The sequence below is a fragment of the Ovis aries genome, chromosome 1 (assembly GCF_016772045.2).
Source record: "Ovis aries strain OAR_USU_Benz2616 breed Rambouillet chromosome 1, ARS-UI_Ramb_v3.0, whole genome shotgun sequence".
Taxonomy (NCBI): domain Eukaryota; kingdom Metazoa; phylum Chordata; class Mammalia; order Artiodactyla; family Bovidae; genus Ovis; species Ovis aries.
In genome coordinates, this window is record NC_056054.1 from 46,569,921 (window position 1) to 46,596,750 (window position 26,830).

Genomic DNA, 26,830 nt, shown 5'->3' on the forward strand with positions numbered 1-26,830 from the left:
TTCTGTCTCTATATGGAAATTATTTCTACACAGTTGACCGGCCAGCGTCTTGCCCCTGGCCACTGCCCCCGGTGATCTAGTGGTTAGGATTCAGCACTCTTCCCTGCCGCTGCCCAACCTCAGGCTCTGGTAAGCATTGAAATTCTGCTTCAATTCACTACAGGCTGAGACCAGCTGAGGTGAAAACCAATAAACACATTTTGGAGGCAATTTGTACACTTGACATTGGACTAGGTATGAGATGATACCAAATAGCGCCAATTTTATTATGAATGAGAATAATATTGTGATTTTGTTAGAAAGTGCTCATAAATTTTAGAAAACCATACTGAATCATGTAGGGGTAAAATTATGCTGTGTGATATTTGCTGTAAAATGCACCAAGAAGAAAGAAAAGCTGTTTAAAAAATGGTTCAAGTTGATGGCTCAGACAATAAAGAATATGCCTGCAATTCAGGAGACCCAAATTCGATCCTGGGTCAGAAAAGAATTGGACACGACTAGTGACTAATACTTTCATTTTCAAACAAAGCCAGTCATCAAAACAGTGTGGTACTGGCATAAAAACAGGCATATTAAATTAATAGGATAGAATAGAGAACCCAGAAACATACCCTTGCACATATGGTCAAATAATCAACAAAAATGACAAGATGACACAATGAGAGAAAGAACAGTCTTTTCAACAGATGATGTTGAGAAAACTGAATATCTACCTGCAAAAGAATTAGTTTAGACCCTTACCTTACATTATTTACCAAAAATTAACTCAATATGGATTAAAGTTCTAACTGTAGGACCTGAAACCATAAAATTACTAGACGAAAACACAGGGGAAAAGCTTCATGACATTGGATTTGGCAATGATTTCTTGGTAGGACACCAAGAACACTGGAGCAAAGTTAGACAAATGAAACTATATCAAATTTAAAAACATCTGTGCATCAAAGAAATAGCCAACAGAGTGAAAGGTAACCTTCGGTGGGAGAAAATATTTGCAAGTCATATATATGATAAGGAGCTACATCTAGAATGAATAAAGAACTCTAACCATGACGACGGCAACAACAAAACTGAAAAATGAGCAAAGGATTCGAATGGACATTGCTTTAAAACAAGATGGCTCGCAAGTACATGAAAAATTGCTTCCACATGACTAATCATTAGAAAAATGAAAACTTCAATAAAATATTACCTCCTCCATTAAGATGGCCACTATAGCAAAAAAAAAAAAAATGTTGGAGATCGTAGAAGTTTTGTACAGTTAATGGGAATGTAAAATGATGCAGCCACTTTGGAAAGCAGTATGAAGGATCCTCAAAAAAATAAAAACATAATTACCATATGATCCAACAGTTCCACTTCTGCACATATATTCAAAAGAATTGAAAACTCAATTTCAAAGAGATATTTGCACACTCATGTTCACTGAAGCAGTACTTATAACAGCTAAGAAACAGAAGTAACCCAGATGTCCATTAACCAATGAATATATAAAGAAAATGTGGTAATACATATATTGGGCTGTTATTCATGAAGGAAATTCTATCATGTGCTACAACACAGATGAACCTTCAGGACATTATGCTAAATGAAATTAGCCAGATATATAAAAAAACAAATACTGTATAGTTCCACCTACATGTGGCATTTATAATAGACAAATTCATAGAAACGGAAAGTTGAGTTGTGGTTTCCAGGGATTGGGGGAAGGAAAAAATGAATTGTTCAAAGAGCATAGACTTTCTGTTTTACCAGATGAAAAACTTCTGGAGATTCATTGTATAACAGTAGGAATATGGCTAATACTACTAAGTTGTGCACTTAAGAATGGTTATGATGCTAAACTTTATGTTATGTTTTTACCACAATTTTAAAAATTAAATAAAGAACAGATTCAGTGAACATGACAAAATTTTGGCCGTTGTTTTATGACTGATATGTCTTGTGGTCCAGCTGAGGCATGTGTGCTCAGTTGCGTCTGACTCTTTGCTACCCCATGGACTCCATCTAGATAGCCACCAGGCTCCTCTGTCCACGGAACTGTCCAGGCAGCAATACTGGAGTGGGCTGCCATTTTCTTCTCCAGGGCATCTTTCAGACCCAGGGATTGAACTGGTGTCTCTTGCATCTCTTTCCTTGACAGGTGGGTTCTTTACCAGCTGAGCCACCAGGGAAACCAGATGTCTCTTGTACTAGTCTCTCATTATATCTGTATCAAATTTTTAGTAATTATTTTAGAAAAAATTTAAAAAATATAGAAAATGTTAACACATTCACTCAGGACAAGGAGTAATTGGGTGTTTTTGTATGTTTGGAATGTTTCATAATTGAAAAAACTAATAGATATAGAAAATTGGACCTTAAGTTCATCCAATTTGAATCTATGGATCTCGATTTCAAATTAGGATAAGAAAGAGAATCCTATACTAGTTGAATCAATTGTGCCAGTAGAGAAGATCACACAGTTAGAAAAAGACTTCACGGGGAAGATAGGGTCAAATCCAAGGGAGTGATCTGCACTTTGTAGAAACTTTAAAAATATATACTATAGGTCAGAAGGGCAGGATGGATTTTCACTGTAGACAAGAAAATTAGACACAGTTAAGGGATAAGGCCTGGATGTATTTGGCTGTCACAGTTAGATGCCACTATCTTTTTGTGCCAGTAATAGATCCTGAGACTCCTGTGCTAGTTCTTTTTCACTTTGCTGAAAAAGAAAAATGGTGCTTTCAGAATTCCAAGGTATTTGCTGCTATACTCTGATAGCTGAAGGTAATGCTTGAGTTTTCCTTTTTCTTTCTTCAGGGAATGCTAAAAAGGTGTCAGTGATAGTCATCCAGTCAAAATGATTCATGAGCTTTTTAAAAACCTTTTTAAATTTTATTTTTAATGGAAGGATAGTTGTTTTAAAATGTTGTGTGGGCTTCTGCCATACAACAGTGTGAATCAGCCATAAGTGTACATATATTCCCTTTCTCATGAGCCTCCCTCCCATGCCTCCCCATCCCACTCCTCTTTGTTGTTGGTGAGCTCCTTGTGTTATACAGAAAATTCCCACTAGCTATCTGTTTTACATATGATAATATACATTTTTCTTTTTTTAATATAAATTTATTTATTTTAATTGGAGGTTAATTACTTTACAATATTGTATTGGTTTTGCCATACATCAATGTGAATCCCACAGGTATACACGTGTTCCCCATCCTGAACCCCATCCCACTCTCTCCTTCCCCAACTGTGTCCACAAGTCTGGACCCATGAGCTTTTACACAGGTTAATTATTGAAGAAATTGATAATAACATTAGCATCAAAACAGGATTGCATTCTCCAAAACAGGCCATAAATAACTATAAAAAAAAGACAAGAACACTTCAATTAGTTACTCAGGAAATCTGCTCTATGATTTTATACCTACTCTAGTGTGTGTTTTATGTTTTCTCACAGAAGATGTTTCTGAATATGGCCTATTAAAGAAATTTTTGAAGCTTATTATTGGTTGTTTATTTTGAAATGAAGATTTACAAAAGTTGCAAAACCAGGAAATTTACATTAATAAATGTTGTTTGTAGGTATGTTATTTTATTATATGTGTAGTTTCCTGTAGCCACAACTACAATCAAGATATAGAATTCTTCCATAAGCACAAAGATTTACTGATACTGAAATCAAATATAGAACACGTGACTCTGTATAAGTCCTTTTATTTTATTTTTTAATTTCTTCCTCTACAGGCAATGAGATTCACATAATAGAATATTGTATTTTTTGTTTCAACTGTTTAAACAAAATTTAGAATGTTTAAGAGGAGAACGCAGCTCTTTTGTCTTTACAGACAGTTGTCTCATGTTCTACAATTTCTTCTTCATAATTTCCTTTCTTATTCAAAGACTTCCTTTAGTCATTAGTTTAGCTTAGGTTCTGCTGATGACAAATTCTCTCAGGTTTCATTCATCTGAACATGTCTTTTTCCTCAACAATCATTAAGAAGAATATACAGGATTTACTTGTGGAAGCCAGATACAGCATTTGGGGTTGATGTTTCTTTTCTTTCATTATCTGAAAATGTAACATTTCTTTCTCACTTCCATGGGAATGAGAAATCCATTATCACTCAAAGTGGCCTTTCACCTGGTAGGTAGAGTGTCATTTCTCTCTTGTTGCTTTCAAGTCGATTTCTTTGTTTTTCATTTTCTAGAGTTGTCCTCTCCATTCCACTTCTGAGACACCCACTGAGCTTTTTACTTCAATTATTTTTTCAGTTTTTAAATTTCTACTTGGCTCTTCTTTATATTTTCCATTTCTGAGCTGATGTTTTCCACTTTTCCATTTGTTTCAAGTGTATTTATAGTTGCTTATTGAGACATTTTCATAATGGCTCTTTTAAAATCCTCGTGACATAATTTCAACATCTGGGTCATATTAGTATTGGCATTTGTTGAATGTCTTTGTTCACTCATACTGAGATTTTTCTGGTTCTTAGTATAATGTGTGATTTTTTAATTCTATCCTGGACATTTTGGGTGTTATGTTGTGAGACTCTAGGTCATATCTAAATCTCGTTTATCTGCCCTCCCTGATACTGTGTCATGGGGGGCAGGGATACTTCCTCAGTACTGCCAGTGGGGGATAAAGGTTCAGGTCCCCATTTGTCCTCTGTTGATACCTTAGGGCTGCCTCATTACTGCTGAATGGAGGTGAGATTTCAGGCTCCCTACTCAGTCTCCATGACAGTTTTCTCATTGGGTATGGAAGGGGTGCCTTTGCTTCCCACTTGACTTTCACTTGGTTTTGACCTCCACTGACACTACAGGAGGGAAGCTGTTTCAGTGCTGGCTGGTAGGGAAAGTTCCCCAATCAGCCTTCTCCAGTATCACCTCATTGCAGTCAGGTGGGAATCCCTCAGTGGCTTCTACTGACACTGTAGGGAGAGGCTTCTGACTGCTAGGTGAGGATGAGAGTTCTGCTTCTCTACCTGGCTTCTCAGATACCATGTTGGCAGCGCCTTATTATATCCTGGCAAGGGTGGAATCCTAGGCTCCCATCTCAGCTTTTGCTAATAGTAATGGAACTCTGAAGGAGACAACAGAAGATGAGATGGTTGGATGCATCATCGACCCAATGGACATGAGTTTGAGCAAACTCTAGGAGATAGTGAGGGACAAGAAAGCCTGGCGTGCTGCAGTCCATGGGGTAGCAAAGAGTCAGACACAACTTTAGTTACTGAACAATGGAGCTAGAGCTTCATTTTGTTCCATGATGTATTTCTGTGTTAGGGTAGTTATTGTCTAAAAAAATTTTTCTCTTTTCATGCTGTCCCTTTCTTTGTCCTTTGCTAGAGAGAATGGGCTTTTATTTATTGATTTATTTTCTTTTAAACCAATTCTTACTGACTTTTCTGGGTTATGGCTTCTCTAGCACCACCCAGTAAGGATATACAAGTCAGAAAGAAAACTCAGGGAATTTGCCACATGGTCTTTTGAGGGTTTCAAAATCCATAGCTGGTCTTTCGTTTTCTCACTACCTTCACAATGTTCTGATATTTGTTTCATATATAATGTCAAGGACTTTTACTTGTACTTAGTAGAAGAAATTATATCTACTTCATTTAGTCTGTAACCAGTCAGTGAGATTTTGGAACTTTATAAAGTTTAACTTAGTTCAAACAATTTTTGATTTGATTAAACAACTTTTGTTAATTTAAAAAAATCATTTAATTGTAGTAAAAATGCCATGAGTTACAGTGGAGCAACCACCTCATCCCAAATCTTAACAGCTAGTATAATAAATTTAGCACAGAGTAGGTAAGATCAGTAACCTGGAAAGTCATCTTTCAAAGAAGGACATGATTTTCTTTGGAAACCAATAACAATAGGGCTTGACTGTGGCTCAGATAAGGTATTAACATAGCTAAGGAAAGAAATATGTGAACTGATTATTAATGTGAAAACTTGAAAGAGGAAGTCCTCCAGACCCACATGTAATACTTTTCATTTCAACAACACAAAGTGAGAAAATGCCCTATGCAGGGAACTGGATTTTCCAATACTTTATCCTTAGACATTCTGTCTTCAGACGGAAAAATATGAGCATTGACCTGGCATAATTTGACTAACTCCTTCCTTTTGTTCTGATTCCACAAAAAGAGGTGACTGACTGTACACATCTGTTGGACTTCATGTCAATTTCTTATAGAAAGAGAATAAGCCGAATATAAGATTCAAGTTTCTGATACCTGCGGCAACTCTTTAAGTTGGCCTTGTCACCAGTTTCTCATGAGTTTGATCTGTGTGAGTCAACTCCTCATTTCCACATCTTCAGAGTGGAGGAGGAGATAATGAAAAGAGGGACCCAGAGCAACTTACTGCCTTCCTGGGAGAGCCAGATGGCTTTCCTAAGCAACATGTCTAAACTCCTCAAATTATTCCAATTGTTTACATGCTTCAAAAACAAATACTTAGAAACTGTACCTTTTAACGTGATCATATGAGTGCCTAATAGGCATTTAGCTACAGTGATCTAAGCACCATAAAGAAAAAAATATTCTTAAGGATTCATATCCCAAAGAGTAAATGTTTCCTGAAGGTAATCTAACAATCTGATAACAGCCATTCTTCTATTCAAAAAATATTTATAGAGTGTCTTGTACTGTCCAAGTTCTTAAGATAAGTCAGGAAAGGCAGCAAACTCCTGTCCTGTGGAACTTACATTCTAGAGAGTGGAGACAAGACAGAAGTAAGCCATGTAAGTCACACAGATGTTTGTAACACATGCCATGGGAAAAAAATGTAATATGGGTGAAGGGGGTCAGGAATGTGGGAGTGGAAGGGAAGGGTGTAATGGAGAGTAGGATGGTATAATTGAGGAGATGAGATCCTACACAAATTTAAAGGAGATAGATATCTGCATGTAACAAGGACGCCTGACAACAAAGCATTGAAAGAGGGAGAGAGAGATGGAGAAGATGCAATCCGAGAGGTAAGGAGAGTACACAGAAGGATGTGGAGACTTTATAAGAATGTTGGCTCTTATACTGACTGACACAAGAAGCCAAAGAGGATATTCATTAATGTAACCTTTTTCTTTGATGTAACTTCAAATTGACAGCAACAAGAGTAAAGGAAATAACTTTTACGTATATTAATTGGTTGTTTATAGTTTCTCCCATTGACATCTATCATTCTTTCTCTCTCTCATTCCCCTTTTCTTTTTCTCTCTGTTTCTGTCTTTCCCTTTAAATAGATGATTTTTTTCTAAATCATTTGACAGTAAATTGAAGAAACTGATAACTATATACTATTGAATAGTTCAGTGAATATATTCTCAAAAAAGGGGCATTCTCTTATATAACCATGATACAGTTAATAAAATTAGGAAAATTGATATTGATAAGCACTGTTATTAACTCTACCATCCATATTGGACTTTTGCCAATTTTCCAAGTAATTTCCTTTATAATCACACTTGCCCCTCTGATACAGCCCTGGAGTCATTTTTTTCTTTAAGAACTCTAAGTTCCTTTTAACGCAAAATGTAAAATGTAATCAAGCTCTAGGTATTAGGTGTGCTCATGCTAATGCTATGTGATAAATTTTAGACAATCTCAGTGAACACATCTTATATATGTACCTGTTTATGTGCACATATACACATAGGTGCCTATATATATTATTTGTAGATTTACCTAGTGAGAATGGTAGAGATTAAAATCCATGAGTTTATAGCAATGCTTTCCATCTCAATCCAATACTAATGTCCCTTCTTTCCATATTTGTAATTCCCTCTTAAGATACTGCTCCATTACCTTTATTTACTCATTTATGTAAGCAAGGTTTAACATTGCTAATCCATACACTTCAAAAAGCAAATTTGTTAACTAAATTTCAATATTTGTCTAAAGTTTTATAAGGGTAAATTACATGCAAAGAAATGATAACAATTGTGTACAATTTGATGATTTTTTGACAAACACATACACTTTTTTAACCTGTAACTTCTTTAATTCTGCTAACCTGTCAGGGGAAAGAAGTCAACGTTATATGCAAGGAGATGATAATAAAGACGGTTCAGGAAATTTGATTGAGGCAAGGAGGGAAGTAAGAACATTGGTTGTGGGGAAAGATATTGGAAAGGATATAGAATCAGTGAATTTGAGACTCATATGGGGTTCCTCTGGTGGAACCTGTTTGTTGTCAGGAACAATTTGTTGTCAGAGGATGGGCTTCCTCTGGTGGCTCAGCATAAAGAATCCTTCAATGCAGGAGCCACAGGAGATGTAGGTTTGATCCCTGGGTCAGGAAGATCCCCTGGAAGAGGACATGGCAACCCATGCCAGCATTCTTGCCTGGAGAATCCCATGGACAGAGGTGCCTGGCAGGCTATAGTCCATAGAGTCGCAAAGAGTTGGGCATGACTGAAGCAATTAGCATGCACGCGTGCATGCATGGAGTTGAAGGATAGTAAAGGACATTTTCGTATGGACTGTCTTATCTGTGTGTTGGCATATTTACTGACACAATAGATGCTCATTGTATGAAAATATATTGGGAGTTTATTATATTCGGAATAATCCTAAAGGTTTCTTTCTCTTGGGAAATGGTTTCTTTCTTGAGGTCACTCATAGATTGGTGTATGCATTTTTAAACTGCTTCTCACATCTGCTAAATCTAACAGTGAAAAATAAAAGAAAGAACACAAAACTTGTTTGATTGTTGTTCAGTTAAGTTCAGTTGCTTAGTTGTGTCCGATTCTTTGAGACCCCATGGACTGCAGCATGCCAGGCTTCCCTGTCTTTCACCAACTCCCAGAGTTTGCTCAAACTCATGTCCATAAAGTTGGTGATGCCATCCAACCATCTCGTCCTCTGTTGTCCCCTTCTCCTCCTGCCTTCAGTCTTTCCCAACATCAGGGTCTTTTCCAATGAGTTGACTCTTCGCATCAGGTGACCAAAGTACTGGAGTTTCAGCTTTAGCATCTGTCCTTCCAATGAATGTTCAGGGCTGATCTCCTTTAGGATGGACTGGTTGGATCTCCTTGCAGTCCAAGGGACTCTCATGAGTCTTCTCCAATACCACAGTTTAAAAGCATCAGTTCTTCAGTGCTCAGCTTTCTTTATAGCCCAACTCTCACATCCATATATGACTACTGGAAAAACCATAGCCTTGACTAGATGGACCTTTGTCAGCAAAGTAATGTCTTTGCTTTTGAATATGCTATCTAGGTTGGTCACAGCTTTTCTTCCAAGGAGCAAGTGTCTTTTAATGTCATGGCTGCAGTCACCATCTGAAATGATTTTGGAGCCCCAAAAAATAAAGTCAGTCACTGTTTTCATTGTTTCCCCATCTATTTGCCATGAAGTGATGGGACCGGATGCCATGATCTTAGTTTTCTGAATGTTGAGTTTTAAGACAACTTTTTCACTTTCTTCTTTCTATTTAGTTTAGATGGCAACTCAGCAACTCTTTTAGATAGATGCCTTTCAGCTTTACAATTTTAATGAAGAAATGTATCACCTCCTAAAGAGAAACTTTCGGTCCTGAAAATCAACTTAAAAATTGTAGGGTCCTTTTTAACCTTTGTATTCTGAAGCAGTTTTAGTAAGTTAAAATAAATCCTTCAAAGAATATAGTGTGAAATGTAACTATGCTTTCTACTGCCTTGCTAAAAAGTTGACAGTATTAGTTTTTCTATCTTCTAATTTCAAAATATAAAAAAAGACAAGTCCTGATCCCTTTATAGAGCCAATAGATTCAATTCTGAAATTTCCACATAGGTTATTCTCAGTCTTCAACTAACAGGAAATATTTCTTTTGCTGCAACTTTAATATGACATCAAATATGTAAATGTTTATAGTCTTTGTTTATGTAATTTACATTGCCCATATGGAAATGCCTTCGCAAGCAATCCATGACCAAAGCTGCTATAAGTGGAAGTAAATGGTTGCTCATAACACACAAATTCAGTTGTTTTTATTGTTTTATTAAAAAATAAATTTCATATTTTCACTACAATATGCTTGGATCAAAGATAGCTATCAAAATCCACAGACAGGGCAAGAACAGTTGGTGTGTTTTCTCAGCAGACGTTGAACTCAATGACCCTAGAAAGTTCACTGAATCTCTTTGTAGTTCACATTTCAGTTGTTAAAATGATATGGGAGAGGGATTGAGTGGGAAACTCAATCCCTACTGAGTTTAGGGATTTATTAATTGCAGACTTTTTTTCTTTTTTCTATTTTATTTTTGGTGCAACATGGTTTTTGGTCATTGTTCTTTAGTATTTCTCCAGAAAGTCTGTAGAAAAAGAGAACAACAGTGAAATAAATGCATAACTTTTAAACTTGATTTCTTAAATTTACCAGTAATAATAATTGAGATGCAAAATGAAAAAAAGGTTTAAAATTACCACTTTTGTTCAAAGATAAACTTATACTCTAAAGATTCTTCTCTGTAGGTGTACTTCTATTATTAGCAAATACATTCGAACCTGAATTTTGGCAAAGAAAGGAGTTGAACATAGTGAAAGAGGCTGTGGAGTTAGGAAGACAACCAGCGACTCTGGTGACATTTTTTTTAATTTCTTTCGCCTCAAATTTCTTATCTGTAAACTGGAAGCAACAAAATCTATCCTGAAAAGATTATAATGAGAATTAGAATGAAGATATCAAGTATTTAAGATTACTGGTGATAAAAAAGGGGCAGTTATCATCCTTACTATTATGTCTTAGAGTAAGGGAGCCAGCTGATCTCTGACTACCTAAGCAGACTTGGCCAACTTTTGCTTTATCAGCAGTGAAACTTTGTAATATTAATAGCATAGAAAGTTAATAAATTTACCGTTATTACAAAATGTAAGAGAAATAAATTAAATGAACATTTACCAAAGTTCTACTGAAGTTTTGAAATTATCAGTTTGTTTTTCATATTTGAATAGAGATGCTTAGGTTTTGGCTCAGTTGGTAAAGAATCTGCCTGCAATACAGGAGACCTGGGTTTGATGCCTGGGTTGAGCAGATCACCCGGAGAAGGGCATAGCAACCCACTCTAGTATTCTTGCCTGGAGAATCCCCAAGGACAGAGGAGCCTGGTGGGCTACAGTCCATGGGGTCTCAAAGAGTCGGATACAACTGAGTGGCTAAGCACAATACAGCTTAGGTTGAAATTGTAATAAATTGCTAGATGTCAAACATACACAGACCATGAGTCTTCGTGTTTTTCTCCATTGCTTTCTCACTTGGCTAATAAAGGTAACCTCTAGAGTTGGCCAGAGGCAGAGCTGAGAGCTAGGTGAAGATCATCTTTGCTGCCTCTCACTGTCCCTGGCCAGCCCTACGATGCCCACTGGGTAGGCACTCCTATTTTCATGCTGAATTTCATCTTTTTGCTCATGCTGCTGCTGCTGCTAAGTTGCTTCAGTCGTGTCCGACTCTATGCGACCCCATAGACGGCAACCTACCAGGCTCTGCCGTCCCTGGGATTCTCCAGGCAAGAACACTGGAGTGGGTTGCCATTCCCTTCTCCAATGCATGAAAGTGAAAAGTGAAAGTGAAGTCACTGAGTCGTGTCCAACTCCCAGTGACCCCATGGACTGCAGCCCACCAGGCTCCTCCGTCCATGGGATTTTCCAGGCAAGAGTACTGCAGTGGGGTGCCATTGCCTTCTCTGCCTTTTGCTCATAGCTTCCATAAATACTTCTTAGTAAAAGAAAGGAGTTAAATAATTAAGTTTGAGCATTTAAAGACTGCATCACAGTACCTAATAACACCCTTTAGAAACTTTTTGCCGTATGATCATAAATATAGTTGCTTTTTGTGATAAATATCGTAGAGATTTATCTATTTATTCCCATATTCTATCCAGCAATTTTGATGTACCTAGTCTGCTATATTTTTATTAGTTCTTTCTTCTTCAGGTAATTTTTCATGGCTGTATTACAAATGGTACTGGTGCAGTACTTGGTACTATATTTGCACTGTATTATCAGATGTTTATGATATCTGGCAATCAGCAAGAAATAGATTACATTTTATAGAATGGGAGAAAATAGTTGTTGTTCAGTTTCTAAGTCATATCCAACTTTTTACAACGTGCAGCATGCCAGGCTTCTCTGTCTCCGGGAGTTTGTTCCAATTCATATCCATTGAGTTGATGATGCTATCTAACCATCTCATTCTTTGCCACTCCCATGTCCTTTTGCCTTCAATCTTCCCCAGCATCAGAGTCTTTTCCAATGAGTTGGCTCTTGGCATCAGGTAGCCAAAGTATTGGAGCTTCAGCCCAACCATCAGTCCTTTCAGTTATTATTAAGGGCTGATTTCCTTTAGGATTGATTGGTTTGATCTCCTTGCAGTCCAAGGGACTCTCAAGCCTTCTCCAGCATCACAATTTGAAAGCATCAGTTCTTTGGCACTCAACTTTCTTTATAGTCCGACTCTCACATCCATACATGACTACTGGAAAAACCATAGATTTGACTATGTGGACTTTTGTTGACAAAATGATGTCTCTGCTTTCTAGGACAGGGTCTAGTTTGGTCATAGCTTCTCTTCCAAGGAGGAAGCATCTTTTCATTTAGTGATTGTAGTCACTGTCCAAAGTGATTTTGGAGCCCAAGAAAATAAAATCTGTCATTGCTTCCACTTTTTCCCCTAATTAATTTGTGAGTGAGCATATTCGTGTTACTAAGACCTTTGCATCCCTATACAACTTGCAACTGCAGAGAGTCATAAGAAATACAGAAGAAGATTATGCACAACTCTATGAAACCACCACTATCACTATTATTCTCATTTCACACATGAGGAAACTGAAGCTTAGTCAAGCTGAAATTGGCCAGGTTATCCGGTTAGTTTAGTCAGTGTCAGAGTAAGGGATTGAGTCTGTATCTGTGACTTTCAGAGCTCTAATGACATCATAGTAAACTGTAAAGAATTTCAATTTGATTTTTTTTTTTTAAGAAAAAACAGAGCAGAGGAACAGGAAACAAAATTAAAACAAAACAAAACCTAGGATTTCCCTGGTGGCAGAGTGAATAAGAATCTGTCTGACAATGCAGGGTCTGCCGGTTCAATCTCTGGTCTGAGAAGATCCCACGTGCCATGGAGCAACTAGGCCTGCAAACCACAACTACTGAAGACTGCATGCCCTTGGACCCGCATGCTGCAACTATGGAAGCTTGTATGCCTAGAGCCTGTGCTCCGCAGCAAGAGAAGCCACCACATTGAGAGGCCTGGGCTCTGCTCACCACAACTGGAGAAAGCAACAAAGACCCAGCACTAAAAAATTAAATCTAGACCATTAATTTTACATGAATTCAGGAAAGGACATTGGTTCATAGACTAGGAGAAGATGGGAATGTACAGATTATTTAGTCCTCATTTTCTCGATGAAGAAACTGAAGCCATGCAGGTAAGTCGACTGCCCCAAACCACAAAATCTCTTAAAACTACAACTCCATGCTTTTTTCCAAGATAAATTTGTGACTAATTGAGAATAATCTATATCTCAATTGTCAGATTAGAACTTTTTAACACTGTACATCATGAAGTTAGCCAAAACTGGATGAACTTGGTATTATCGTGACACAGAGAAATGGAGAAAAAATAGGATGATTCAAACATTAAACCTGTCTATATGGAGGCTTTAAGATGTATCAGGTACTGTTGGGTCCTGTGGTCACAGTCTTTTAGGGAACAGAGATATATATACCAGTAAGGATAATATAGCACAATAAGTGCAATTTGAACGGCAAATCACAAAATGCTGTGGGCACTCGGAGTGGGGAGGAATTAATTCAGCCGGAGAGATTTCTGTTGATCCCTGTGTGATGCTTCATAGAAGCGATGATATTTGAGTTTGACAGGCACCTGCGGCTGGAGGCTATTTCATTCAGAAAGAACAACAAAGGTATCAGATATACATACACTGAAGCGTGTTAAAGGAATAGCAAGGAATTCAACCAGGCTCTAAATATTTATGCAATGCCTCAGAGATGTATTTTGAAGAGTTCTTGGCTTATGAAAACTGCAGAATCATTTTGTTCAAAAAACTTCTTACTCATTTCAAATCTTGCTCAAGTCAAAAATCCTTTAGAATACATTTATACTCCTCTGGTAACAGCATCACCTGGCCCACCAATGGCATGCTTATTTGAGTAATTGTCACAAGCTATCCATGTTGACTGGGCTTCCCAGGGTGGCACAGTGGTAAAATATATGCCTGTCAATGCAGGAGATGTAAGATATGGCTTCAGTCCCTGGGTTGGGAAGATCCCCTGGAGTAGGAAATGCCAATCCACTCTAGTATTCTTGCCTGGAAAATTTCAGGGACAGGGGAGCCTGAGGGCTACAGTCTATGCGGTTGCAAACAACCTGTGAATAACCAGTCTTTTATAGCTTTGGCCATATTTTGGCTATATGTCTTTGAGAAAACTGTGTGGACTTTGCCAGACTATTTGCTTCTCAGTTATGGATAGAATTCAGTTAAAAGGTAACTAATGCAAATAGCACTGACTAATGAACTAATACAATAAGAATCTTTACAGTTTTATAAGCAAAAAAATTTCCTCTTGTGGTGTCTGCTGTTCATTTTATATTTATTGCTCTTAAAGCTTATTTTATTTCAAATATAAAGAAAAAATGTTTCATTTCTTAACATTTTTTATACCTTCTGGAATTATTTCCTTAAGTTAAAGTTTTCAATGAGCTTGGAGGGAATCTGTATCACATGTTTGTTTTCTTCATTCCTCTTAGCCCTGAATAGATTGAGTGTGGAGGTGGTGTGGGGAATGACATCATACTCAACTAGTATTTCCAGTATCTTGCACTTCATAGGTGCTTAACCAGTGAGAAATAGATGAAGGAGAATAAGTGAATGAAATTGGTGAAAGCCCCTTGGATCTGAGAATCTAGATATTGGCCAGGGTGAGTTTGGTAAGAAGTAAAATTTAACCTTCTAAGAAAAGAGGTTATCTGAAATATTGGGACTTTCAGGAGCCAAAAATAGCCCCCCTTTTTACCCTTTCTTACAGTTGAAGATTCTTTTAAAGGAAGTTGGACTACTGATAAGCTGTTTGGAGATCATGACTTAAATCTACATTCAAATAAGTTTTCTGACACTGCATCCAGTGTTGGATAGACCTATCTCCCAGGTCATCAGCATAGCTGGGCACCTAGGGTCCTCCCAGAGGGGAGTCTCTATACCATTTGGCAGAGAGCAGATCAGATGTCATTAGTTCATTCTAGAAATGTGAATCATATACAATATAGATATGATATTAAATAATTCCTGTGTTCACACTGTTGGACTAAAGAAAACAGATGATTTCCATACAGTGTAATGGTGAACTCCAAGGCACAAATGGAACAGGGGAGGAACTGAAAGCTGGACTTAGAAGGTCCAGGAATGATTCAAATAAAATATCCAAGATGTAGCTTGATGTAATAATAAAAGCTCTCCAGTTAAAAAGAGAATGTTCTAGAAAAGGAATGGAGTGTTTGAGGCATAAAGGAAAGAATGAAATTGAGGCAAGAGAGCTTAGCAGAGGACAGATCAGGAAGGACTTTACAAGCAATTTTAGGTACTTTTTACTGAACTTTCACTTAAAGGGATGATAGTTAATGACTTCCAGCGGGAGAATAATATGTGTTAGATTGACCCCTTTAAAAAATGCACTAAAAAAAGAAAGATGTCCAGAGGACCATTTGGGAGACTTGCACATCAGTAGAGGCAGGGAGGTCAGAGAGAAGTAGACAGGTTTGAGAAGCATATAAGATGTAATATCAAGAGGAATTAATGGAAGCTTAGTTGAGAAAAGAGAAGTCAAACCTGATGCTGGTGTCCTCTGGTATAAATAGAGAGATGTGTGGCCTTAAGTGATACAGAAAAATAAACATAGGAATGTCAGCTGGGCTGGAGATAAAGTTTTGAAGAACATCAACAAGGTGCAAAGTTGATTCACGTGTTGACATTATAAAATATAAAATGGGAAAATATACTGAAGTGTTCCACTGAACATTAACTCAAGATGTAAAAATACTTTGAAAAACAGATCCTTTGGGGAATGATTATTTAAAAAGATTCAAGTATTCCCCTTGGGCAGTTATAAAGCATATCTATCTGCAAAGTTACACTTATTACCTAGCATGAGCTACAGTTACATTTGATTGCCATGGATTTATTTATCTGGAGGGTTTTTTTTCCGCCTCAGTTATAAATGAAACAAGTACTTTCCCACGTTCATCTTTGTGCAATATGTGACCTGGAATAGCTCAATATAATTAGCGACTTCAGAACATTGCCAGAATTGAAGCAGCAAAGTGTGACATCTCCTACAAATTAAGATTTATTGCCAACTATCCTCAGGGTGAATTGACTCTGCATTATTAGCTCCCCTTTTCTATACAAACTCTTTGTCTTATGACTATCTCTGATTGCATTTTATTTTTTATTTTTTGCATTGACCACTCAGACAATTAAGAATCTGCCTGCAATGTGGGAGACTTGTGTTCGATCCTTGGGTCAGGAAGATCCCCTGGAGAAGGGAATGGCAACCCACTGCAGTATTCTTGCCTGGAAAATTTTATGGAGAGAGAAGCCTAGCAGGCTACAGTCCATGGGGTTACAAACAGTTGGACCTGACTGAGCGACTGACACTTTTACTTTCACACACTATTGTTTGGATGTGTTCATTTCAGTGTCTCACACCCTAAAATGTGAGCCTGAAATCAGTGTCTTAAAGACCTGTGGCTCCAGCAGCTGTCATGGAAGCCAGCGCATGACAGGTACTTGGGTGAAGAACTGGATGGTTTGTGTCATCTAGCCATCAAGTGAGCCACCACTAGAGGGCACTGGCAGTTCGGTCAGATTGGAGGTGCTGGAGGTGTTCCCACAGACACAGGGTCAGGACTGTTTGTGAAAGCACCTGGACTCAAGCCTGGACTTCTGTATTTCACCCAGGCAGGAGGACAGAGAGTCGATGCTCTTATTAGCCCTAATTTCTGGCTTGATTTCTTTGTTCTGAATGTCTCACTGGCTTTCTTCCTAGTTTCTCTGACTTAGAAGGTTTTCCCCCTTACCTCCTCAGGTGTGTCTAAGAAACAGCTCTTATAGAAGGCACTGCACAATTACCCAGACTGCCCTTGTTGCTGTATGTCTGCCCCTGGCCCTGGTCCTTCACAACTCTGGAAATACCAAACCGTTTTGCTGTTCACTGAATAGGCTGCTGACTCTCACACATCACATGCTGTGAGCTCAGATGATTCCTCATGTGCAAATACCCTTCTCCACCTCTCAGACTGCCACTTGTCAGGCAAGTATCTTTTATAATCCATTCAATGAAGTTTTCTTTCCATCAGGGAGATCTTGCTGTTCTTTCTTCTTTATGTTTTAAGAATGTACCGTTAATGGCATTTATTAAACTCTTCATACTTATTTGTTCTCATTCCCTCCCCTTAAGTTTATACTTTCTCCTCAAGGGTGGGTATCGTAATTCAGACCCTATGGACTACTTACATGTAATGATGTAAGTGGCTGGAAAGATAGAGCATCTTTCATGGTCCCAGGATATGCTCCTGAGGCCAGGCTAGATCCTAAAGAAGCTTTCCCAACTGGGGTGGCAAGAAGGATACATTTAGACACATTATTCTCCAGAGTAACAACACTCTTCAGTGGCTCAAGATGGTCTGTGCTTAGACTGCAAATAGGCACCATGCGTGTCAGTCTTGTGTTTCTCATGTGTAGTAGATTGTTTGAATACTGGCGCTTCCCAGGTGGCTCCACAGTAAAGAATCTGCCTGCCAATTCAGGAGACACAAGAGACGCAGGTTCCATCTCTGGGTTGAGAAGATTCCGCTGGGGTAGGAAAAGGCAACATGCTCCAATATTCTTGCCTGAAAAATTCCATGGATAGAGGAGCCTAGCGGGCTACTGTCCATGGGGTCACAGAGTTGGACATGACCGAATGACTGGGCACATACTGAACACAAAGACGGGCAAGAGGCAGCAGGCCTTCAAGATTAATTCCATTTGCCATTTTGGGCCTCTAAAAAAATGGACAAACTCCTAAGCAAAATATTAGAAGGTTACTGTGCCATGGATACACCACGCTATTTTTTATCTTGGGCCTTTGCATATGCTGTTCCCTCTGCCTGAAATGTATGTACAGCAGGTCCCCTACAAATGAAGGTGCTCTCTTCTCAGAGTGCATTTGTAAGTTTAATTGCTTGTACATGACAGCAACTGAGCACAGCACAGCCAACAGAGTTAGTCTAGGTACCCCTAGACGACTGGCTGTGTATTACTGTACCGTAACAGGCTTTTAACACTTTTCACACAAATAATACATAAAAACAAAAACTAGACATTTTTAATCTTACAGTACTGTACCTTGAAAAGTACAGTAATACAGTACAACAGCTGGCATACAGGGGCTGACACTGAATCAAAGGACAAGAAGAGTTACTGACTGGAAGAGGAAGAAAAGGTGGGAGATGATAGAGCTGAGGGACCATCAGCAAGAGGAGACGGAGGGTCAGCTGCAATTTCACTCATCCCTGACGTTAACGACACAGCTTCTGATCCCTTGCTGGAATCAGATGCGCGTTCACATCTTTGAAACTTTGCAACTTGAAGATTGGTATGTAGGGGACTTTCTGTACTTGCACTCACTGCCCTTCACCGACTGGCTATTTTGTCCATCTAGTATCCCCCCATCTCATTTTTCAGCTCCTCTCCAATATCTACTCCTCTGTGACACCCGTCCTAGCTTTCATAGCCAAAACTTGCCTGTCTCTCTCAGGGTTCCCATTAGGTTTTTGAATATTTCTACTGTATCACTTATAATTATTTGCTTCCTCTTTGTTTTCCTTTTGAGACTATGTGCTCCATGATAATATGGTTTACTTCCCCTATCTCCACACCTTCAGGATTTAACATTTTGTCTGACACAGCATGCACTTATTAAGTACTCAGTGAATGAATGACTGAATGTTTTGTTCCTTTATTCAGTGAGTACTAGCTGCCAGAGATCTGTCCTTAGGGTTTAGATGGTTTAACTTTTTGCAGCTCAGTTCCCTGGAGTTGGGCACAAGGTAACGGGTAAGTGGACTTTAGAAATCCCTAAGGGTGTCCACAGGGAAGTCTGTCTGTAGGTCACAGAACATCAGCCCCTAAGATTGCACTCTGAATAACAACTTCTATCCCCAGGGAAACAGGATTGTCCATTAGGCAGACTCCTAAGAATGGTCTAGAGAAACATGAGGACTTCTAGAACAAGAACTGAAAACAGTAAAGCCTTATTTTGCAAAACAGAATCATTGGAGGAAACTCCTGTTTGAGCTTCTTCTTTCTGGAGAAGGCTAACCCTCACAAGCTCAGAAATCTTGAATCATAGCTGCTCTGTAGCCACGCAGGAAGGCAAAAATGGCAAGCCATACTTGGAGGTGGCTGGAGCCACAGAAAGTGGCTCAGGTGGTGGGCAGGACTAAGTGACCGTGTTAGAGGCTGGGGAAGGCTGTGGTTTTGAGATGGGGCTGATAGCAAGGACTCTGTCCATCTCTGTGTCCTTGCTACTGGGTTTATAGCAAAGGCTCAGGAAATGTTTCATGATTATTTTTTTTTCTTCCATCGTGGACTATTGGGCAACTCATTTGAGACCAGTGATTAGTTCCAAATGATTTGGTCAGGATAGAAGAGTGCAAGAACGAGGAGACCCGAAGATCATGCTAAGATTTCTAATGAGAAATCGAATGCAGATACAAACCTGCTTGCCTCATAGCTGGAGGCGTATTTGACCTGAAATTAGCTCTCCTGTTAAATCCCTATGTAGGGTCATTCCATTTTCAAGGTACTATTTTAGCTTATCAAAAATTGAAGTGTCCTCTCCCCTCCCACATTCCATTTGAGAAGTATATCTGTCATAGTAAGATACTTTTATCAAGTTTACCAGCCTGCTTGTCAAAAGTTTGTTATGGTTAGTCACCAGAGAATTATAAATATCTTTAGCCTCAGATGTGATAGTACTGAAGGAAGGGAGGACTAAAAGAGGATAAGGGTGGTAGTTGATTTTGTAAAAGCCATTGGTGTATTAAGTACTTTGAATTTTTTTTTCTATTATTCTTCCTCGTGGATTGGAAGTATGTTAGACATGTTGATCTGGCTCCATGTTGGCAAGGTTGTGGGAGATGGTTGGTGTTTTTCTTGAACATATGCTTATATTTTTCCTGCAAAGGGTAGTGGTAAATCTCTTGAAGAACTATAAATAATTTATTTTTATCAGGTAAATAATATGCATAACCAATGATATTTCCCTCTTTGCAATGGTTGTGTTTGTGCAATGGCTAGAAGCTTTGCATATCACTCTCATAGATTTATTTTTCAAACTGACTAAAAGTAACAACCAGTATTAAACATTTATGTTCCAGGAACTGAACTTTATTTTTATTTTTGAATTTTTAAAAATTGGAGTATAATTCCTTTACAAGGTTGTGTTAGTTTCTGCTGTACAATTAAGTGAATCAGTTGCATGTATACATGTATCCCCTCCCTCTTAAGCCTCCCTCCAATGGTCAGGATGGCCATCATCAAAAAATCTACAAAAAATAAATGCCGAAGAGGGTGAGGAGAAAATGGAACCTTCTTGCACTGTTGGTGGGAATGTAAATTGGTATAGTCACTATGGAGAACAGCATGAAGGTTCATTAAAAACCTAAAAATAGAACTATCAGATGGATTAGCAATCCCACTACTGGCCATATACCGTGAGAAGACCATAATTCAAAAAGATACATGTGCACTAATGTTTATTGCAGGCACTGAGCTTTATATCCACTTAATCCTCACAACTTACAGTACCTTATGAATTTAGTGCTACTTTTATCTCATTTTTTATAAACGGCAAGAGTAGCGACTTGGAGACATTAAGGTGCCCAAGGATTACTCAGCCCTAGTTCTATGTGATGTCCTCACTTTGACCTTTTCTTCTTTGTAGTCTGGGAGACCTTGCGCCCTCTTCCCAAGTTCCTCAAAGTTGCTCTCTCTACCCTCATCCTCCAGTGGCATAGTTTCTTAAACTTCAAAAGTTCTCTCTTTTACGCAACACAAATAGCCCTTTATTTTAAGCATCTTCTATTTTTCACTCTGCAACAATCTCAGGGGTCTGGCTGTGATGTAGGAAAATGTAAGAATACAGGTAAGTTAGTATTCCCCTAAGTTATTTTGCCATGCATATTCTTTCTTTTAGATTTGTTTATCAGATGAGTTGGTTTGAATGGGTGTGTGGATTCCCTAGTAAAGTGTAATGAGTTTTGAGGGTGGTGTCCTTCCCTTGGAAGTCTGTTTTGTAGATCCCACTGCCAGACTGCCAGGAATAGTTGTTTCTTCTAAACCTCTGCTTTATTTTTGTCTTATGGACACCATGAGTCATGTAACAAAACTACATTTTCCTTTCTGTAGGGCCTTCAGAGACATTTTGATCAGATATGTGTTTGTGTACTCCAACATTCCTACGAAATATTTCTTGACTGAATTTTTTTTAAAGGAAAGAGAGATTTGTTTTAAGAATACGCCACAGTATCATATATGTCAGCACATCGTGTGTGTTTAGAGGGGAGCCTAATGAAAACTGTCTCTGGTTCAGTGTTTTTAAAACATTTAAACATTCTTTATTTTTCAATATCTAGATTTCAATTTTTTATATTTAAGTAAGAAATATGGTGTCACTATTAAGTAACACTTATTTTAGACCTGATATTACGAGTTCAAAAATAAACTTCTATAATGGTTTCATCTTTGTCTCTCTTTAGATATTTGTTTTTCCACCATGAAGTCGGGGGAAGAGAGGGTTGCAGGGCAGCCCTGGAGGCAGAGAACTGCAGGCCAGCCAGACTGAAGCAGCGTGCACTGTGGATTTGCACGTACTCACGCCTCAGCCCCAGGCAGCTCCACAGACTTGAACTTACCCACCCCTCAGAACAGGAGAGAATTAAATTCATTTCCACCTTAGTTCCAGAAGGTTGCTATGTTCCTGGTGGGCACAAAATAAATATTGACTTAATTGAATGTTGCCCGGTGGTGTCTTCCCTTCCTTTTATTCCGCCCCGCCCCCCCCCCACCCCCGCAACCTGGTCCTCCAGCGGCTTCTTCAGATCCTTGGAAATTACATATCGATGAAATTCTAAGGCAAGTCAAGGAAAATACGGACGTAAAAAAATTTTCTCTGCCCTTTGGCGTCCTCTCTCCCCTCTACTGTGCCTTATGCTTCCCCATTGGCGGAAATACCGGCTCAACCACAAACAGCAACATTCTCCCAGCATCACAAGATGACTCCTGAGGTGATAACCTTCCTGCTTAATTTTGTAAGGGGCCACAGCGACCCATGACCTACTACTCCTGTTGTACATGGGGACCTGGATTGTATCAAATGTCAGTAATATGTCATGTAATATGTCCAGTTCTCTGTTTCAAAACACTGTATGACTCTGCTATGATATCTAATGGGCAGATCAGTTTCTGGAGATTTCTGAGACTCTGTTTTTGGGTTATAACGCTCAATTGGGCTTGAACAAAATTTTCCATCTTTTTTCCATAGATTAATTGATTAATTTTTCATCCACAAAATATCTTTTCTTCAGAGTCTTCCCTTACTTTTTGTCCCATTAGGTTTCAGCGTTGGGTCTCTTGGTGTTCAGTCTCATGTCTTGTTTGTCTCTGTATCTAGGTCTTGTTTCACAGCTTCTCTGGGAATCTGTCCCTCTGTTTTCTCTGAGATACACACACTCTCTTCTATTCCTCGTTTCCATCTCTGTCTCTATTTTCTCACATACTGTTTTATATTTGTGTTTGCGTCCCTTCAGAATTACCATCAAAAATCACTGCAGTTTTTCAAGAGGTTAGACACATTTAAAAAACTGTGTAAGTGCTCAAAAGAATTCATTTTACACTTCTTTCTTCAAAACTATGTTTTCATTTTCAAATGTTAATATAAACACTCAGAGAAAAGTGGATTGTCTATACTAACCATAGTACACTCAAGTCATGTGGAGGATTGGGTCTGCTCTCCTCTGGGTTTTCTGCGTGCACTTTGCCCAGACAGGACTGCATTCCTCTGTTCCTTCTGACACAAATATAGTGACATTTCACCGTGCGACTATTGGTCTAGAGGGAATACTAACTTCTCCTTTCCCCTAATGTTTTAAATCTCATTCCAGTCATTTGGCCCTGGATATTGGCACAGAAACACTGGCTGTATAAAGTCCTTGGAGCCTGAAATGGGACGTTGGTTTGCTGATACTTCCCTGCAGCTGGGCTTCCCAGGTGGTATGCATGCGTGCTAAGCCACTTCAGTCATATCTGACTTTTTGCGAGGCTATGGACTGTAGCCTGCTAGGCTCCTCTGTCCGCAAACTCACCTCCCCTGCAGCTCTTGCATTGCAAATGCATTCTTTACCGCTGGGCACCCAGGAAAGCCCAGATGGTGCTAGTGGTAAAGAATCTGCCAACCAATGCAGGAGACCTGAGACATGCAAGTTTGATCCTTGGGTTGGGAAGATCCCCTGGAGGAGGGCAATGGCAACCCACTAAACTATTCTTGCCTGGAGAATCCCATGGACTGAGAAGCTTGGTGGACTACAGTCCATAGGATCAAAAAGAGTCCACTGAACATGTATGCCTTGCAGCTACTTTCTGGGGAAGATCTAATGTGAGTGGTCAACCTCCTCAGGGCATTAAAATTAACCCTTTAAGCATCCTTTGTGCCTTGAAAGGTAACAAACTAATTGCTAGCTAAGAAAGCATATCTCAAAAATGACAATAATCTCTGTTAGTTTGTGAGGCAAACCATTCAATATCAGAGTAATCCAGTCTATTGCCCCAACTACTAGAGTTGAAGAAGCTGTAGTTGAATGGTTCTATGTAGACATACAAGACCTTCTAGAATTAACACCAAAAAAAAAAAAAAAAAGATGTCCTTTTCATCACAGGGGACTGGAATGCAAAAGTATAGGAAGTTAAGAGATACTTGGATTACCAGGCAAGTTTGGCCTTGGAGTACAAACCGAAGCAGGGAAAAGGCTAACAGAGTTTTGGCAAGAGGATGAACTTGTCATAGCAAACACCCTCTTCCAACAACACAAGAGATGACTCTACTCATGGATATCACCTGATAGTCAATACCAAAATCAGATTGATTATATTCTTTGCAGCCAAAGAGTGAGAAACTCTGTATAGTCAGCAAAAACAAGACCGGGAGCAAACTGTGGCTCAGATCATGAACTCCTATAGCAAAATTCAGACTTAAATTGATGAAAGTAGGGAAAACCACTAGACCATTCAGGTATGACCTAAATCAAATCCCTTACAATTATACGGAATTGTAAGTATTTATGGAAGTATAAATACAATTACATGGAACTGTATATACATTGTATATGTTGTATATATATGTAACTGTTTATATTGTGTATATATATTTGTATAATTATATACAACTGTATAACTGTATAAATACAATTATATGGAATTGAACTTCCATACAATTATATGGAAGTAACAAATAGATACAAGGGATTAGATATGATAGACAGAGTGCCTGAAGAACTATGGACGAGATTTATGACACTGCACAGGAGGCAGGGATCAAGACCATCCCCAAGAAAAAGAAATGCAAAAAGGCAAAATGGTTGTCTGAGAAGGCCTTACAAAAAGCTGAGAAAAGAAGAGGAGTTAAAGGCAAAGGAGAAAAGGAAAAATATACCCATTTGAAAGCAGAGTTCCAAAGAATATCAAGGAGAGATAAGAAAGCCTTCCTCAGTGATCAATGCAAAGAAATAGAGGAAAACAGTAGAATGGGAAAGATTAGAGATCTCTTCAAGAAAATTAGAGGTACCAAGGGGACATTTCATGCAAAGGTGGGCACAATAAAGGACAGAAAAGGTGTGGACCTAACAGAGGCAGAAGACATTAAGAAAAGGTGGCAAGAATACATAGAACTATACAGGAAAGATCTTAATTACCCAGAAAACCATGATGATGTGATCACTCACCTAGAGCCAGACATCCTGGACTGCAAAGTCAAGTGGGCCTTAGGAAGGAAGCACCACCATGAACAAAGCTAGGGGAGATGATGAAATTCCAGTTGAGCTATTTCAAATCCTAAAAGATGATGCTGTGAAAGTGCTCCACTCAATACGCCAGCAAATTTGGAAAACTCAGCAGTGGCCACAGGACTGGAAAAAGTCAGTTTTCATTTCAATCCCAAAGAAAGACAATGCCAAGGAATATTCAAACTACCACGCAATTGCACTCATCTCACACGCCAGCAAAATAATGCTCAAAATTCTCCAAGCCAGGCTTCAGCAATACGTGAACTATGAAGTTCCAGATGTTCAAGCTGATTTTAGAAAAGGCAGAGGAACCAGAGATCAAATTACCAACATCCGCTGGATCATGGAAAAGCAAGAGAGTTCCAGAAAACCATCTATTTCTGCTTTATTGACTATGCCAAAGCCTTTGACTGTGTGGATCACAAGAAACTGTGGAAAATTCTGAAAGAGATGGGAATATCAGAGCACCTGACCTGCCTCTTGAGAAACCTATATGCAGGTCAGGAAGCAACATTAGAATTGGACATGGAACACCAGACTGGTTCTAAATAGGAAAAGGAGTACGTCAAGGCTGTATATTGTCACCCTGCTTATTTAACTTCTGTGCTTATTTAACATCATGAGAAACGCTGGGCTGGAAGAAGCACAAGCTGGAACCAAGATTTCCAGGAGAAATATCAATCACCTCATATATGCAGATGACACCACCTTTATGGCAGAAAGTGAAGAGGAACTAAAAAAGCCTCTTGATAAAAGTGAAAGAGGAGAGTGAAAAAGTTGGCTTAAAGCTCAACATTCAGAAAACGAAGATCATGGCATCTGGTCCCATCACTTCATGACAAATAGACTGGGAAACAATGAAAACAGTGAGACTTTATTTTCTTGGGCTGCAAAATCACTTCTGATGGTGACTGCAGCCATGAAATTAAAAGACACTTGCTCCTTGGAAGAAAAACTATGAGCAACCTAGATAGTATATTAAAAAGCAGAGACATTACTTTGCCAACAAAGGTCCATATAGTCAAAGCTATGGTTTCTCCAGTAGTCATGTATGGGTGTGAGAGCTGGACCATAAAGAAAGCTGAGTGCCAAAGAATTGATGCTTTTGAACTGTGATATTGGTAAAGACCCTTGAGAGTCCCTTGGACTGCAAGGAGATCCAACCAATCCATCCTAAAGGAATCAGTCCTACACATTCATTGGAAGGACTGTTGCTGAAGCTGAAACTCCACTACTTTGGCCACCTGAGGTGAAGAACCTACTCACTGAAAAAGACCCTGATGCTGGACAAGATTGAAGGCAGGAGGAGAAGGGGATGACAGAAAATGCTTGTTGGAGGCCATCACCAACTCAATGGACATTATTTTGAGCAAGCTCTGGGCTGGTGAAGGACAGGGAAGCCTGGTGCTGCTGTCCATGGGGTCACAAAGAGTCAGACACAACTGAACAACTGAACTGAACTGGAGAAAGTATATGGAGGATTGAAGTTTAAACTGTTGGTGGCCAGATGGAATATAAACAAAGCTTCTGCCCTTATGCTTAGTAAAAGAAATGAATTTTTTTTAAGCTTTTTATTATTAAGGTTCTAAATGTGTCAAGCGCTTTGTGCAAAGTATCTCATTTACTCCTTAGGACCACCCTGCATGTTAACATGATGACTCCATGTTGCTAATGAGAAACTGAAGCTAAGACAAGTCAAGTGACTTGACAAAGGTCATACAAAATAGTA

At 38.8% G+C, this 26,830-nt stretch overlaps 1 protein-coding gene across 6 annotated transcripts in view; it reads right to left on the reverse strand.

Moving 5' to 3' along the window:
• PTGER3 (prostaglandin E receptor 3) overlaps positions 1-26,830 on the reverse strand; it is a 231,102-nt gene that overhangs the window by 4,488 nt on the left and 199,784 nt on the right. For 3 of the 6 annotated variants that reach the window (XM_060410861.1, XM_027971126.3, XM_012173631.5), the window contains one exon: positions 9,965-10,297. The exons of the other annotated variants lie outside the window; for them this stretch is intronic. In XM_060410861.1, the coding sequence (XP_060266844.1) occupies positions 10,210-10,297 (88 nt within the window). In that variant the 3' untranslated portion in view covers positions 9,965-10,209. Of the gene's footprint in view, positions 1-9,964; positions 10,298-26,830 lie in introns of those variants that run through there. 6 annotated transcript variants of the gene reach the window in all.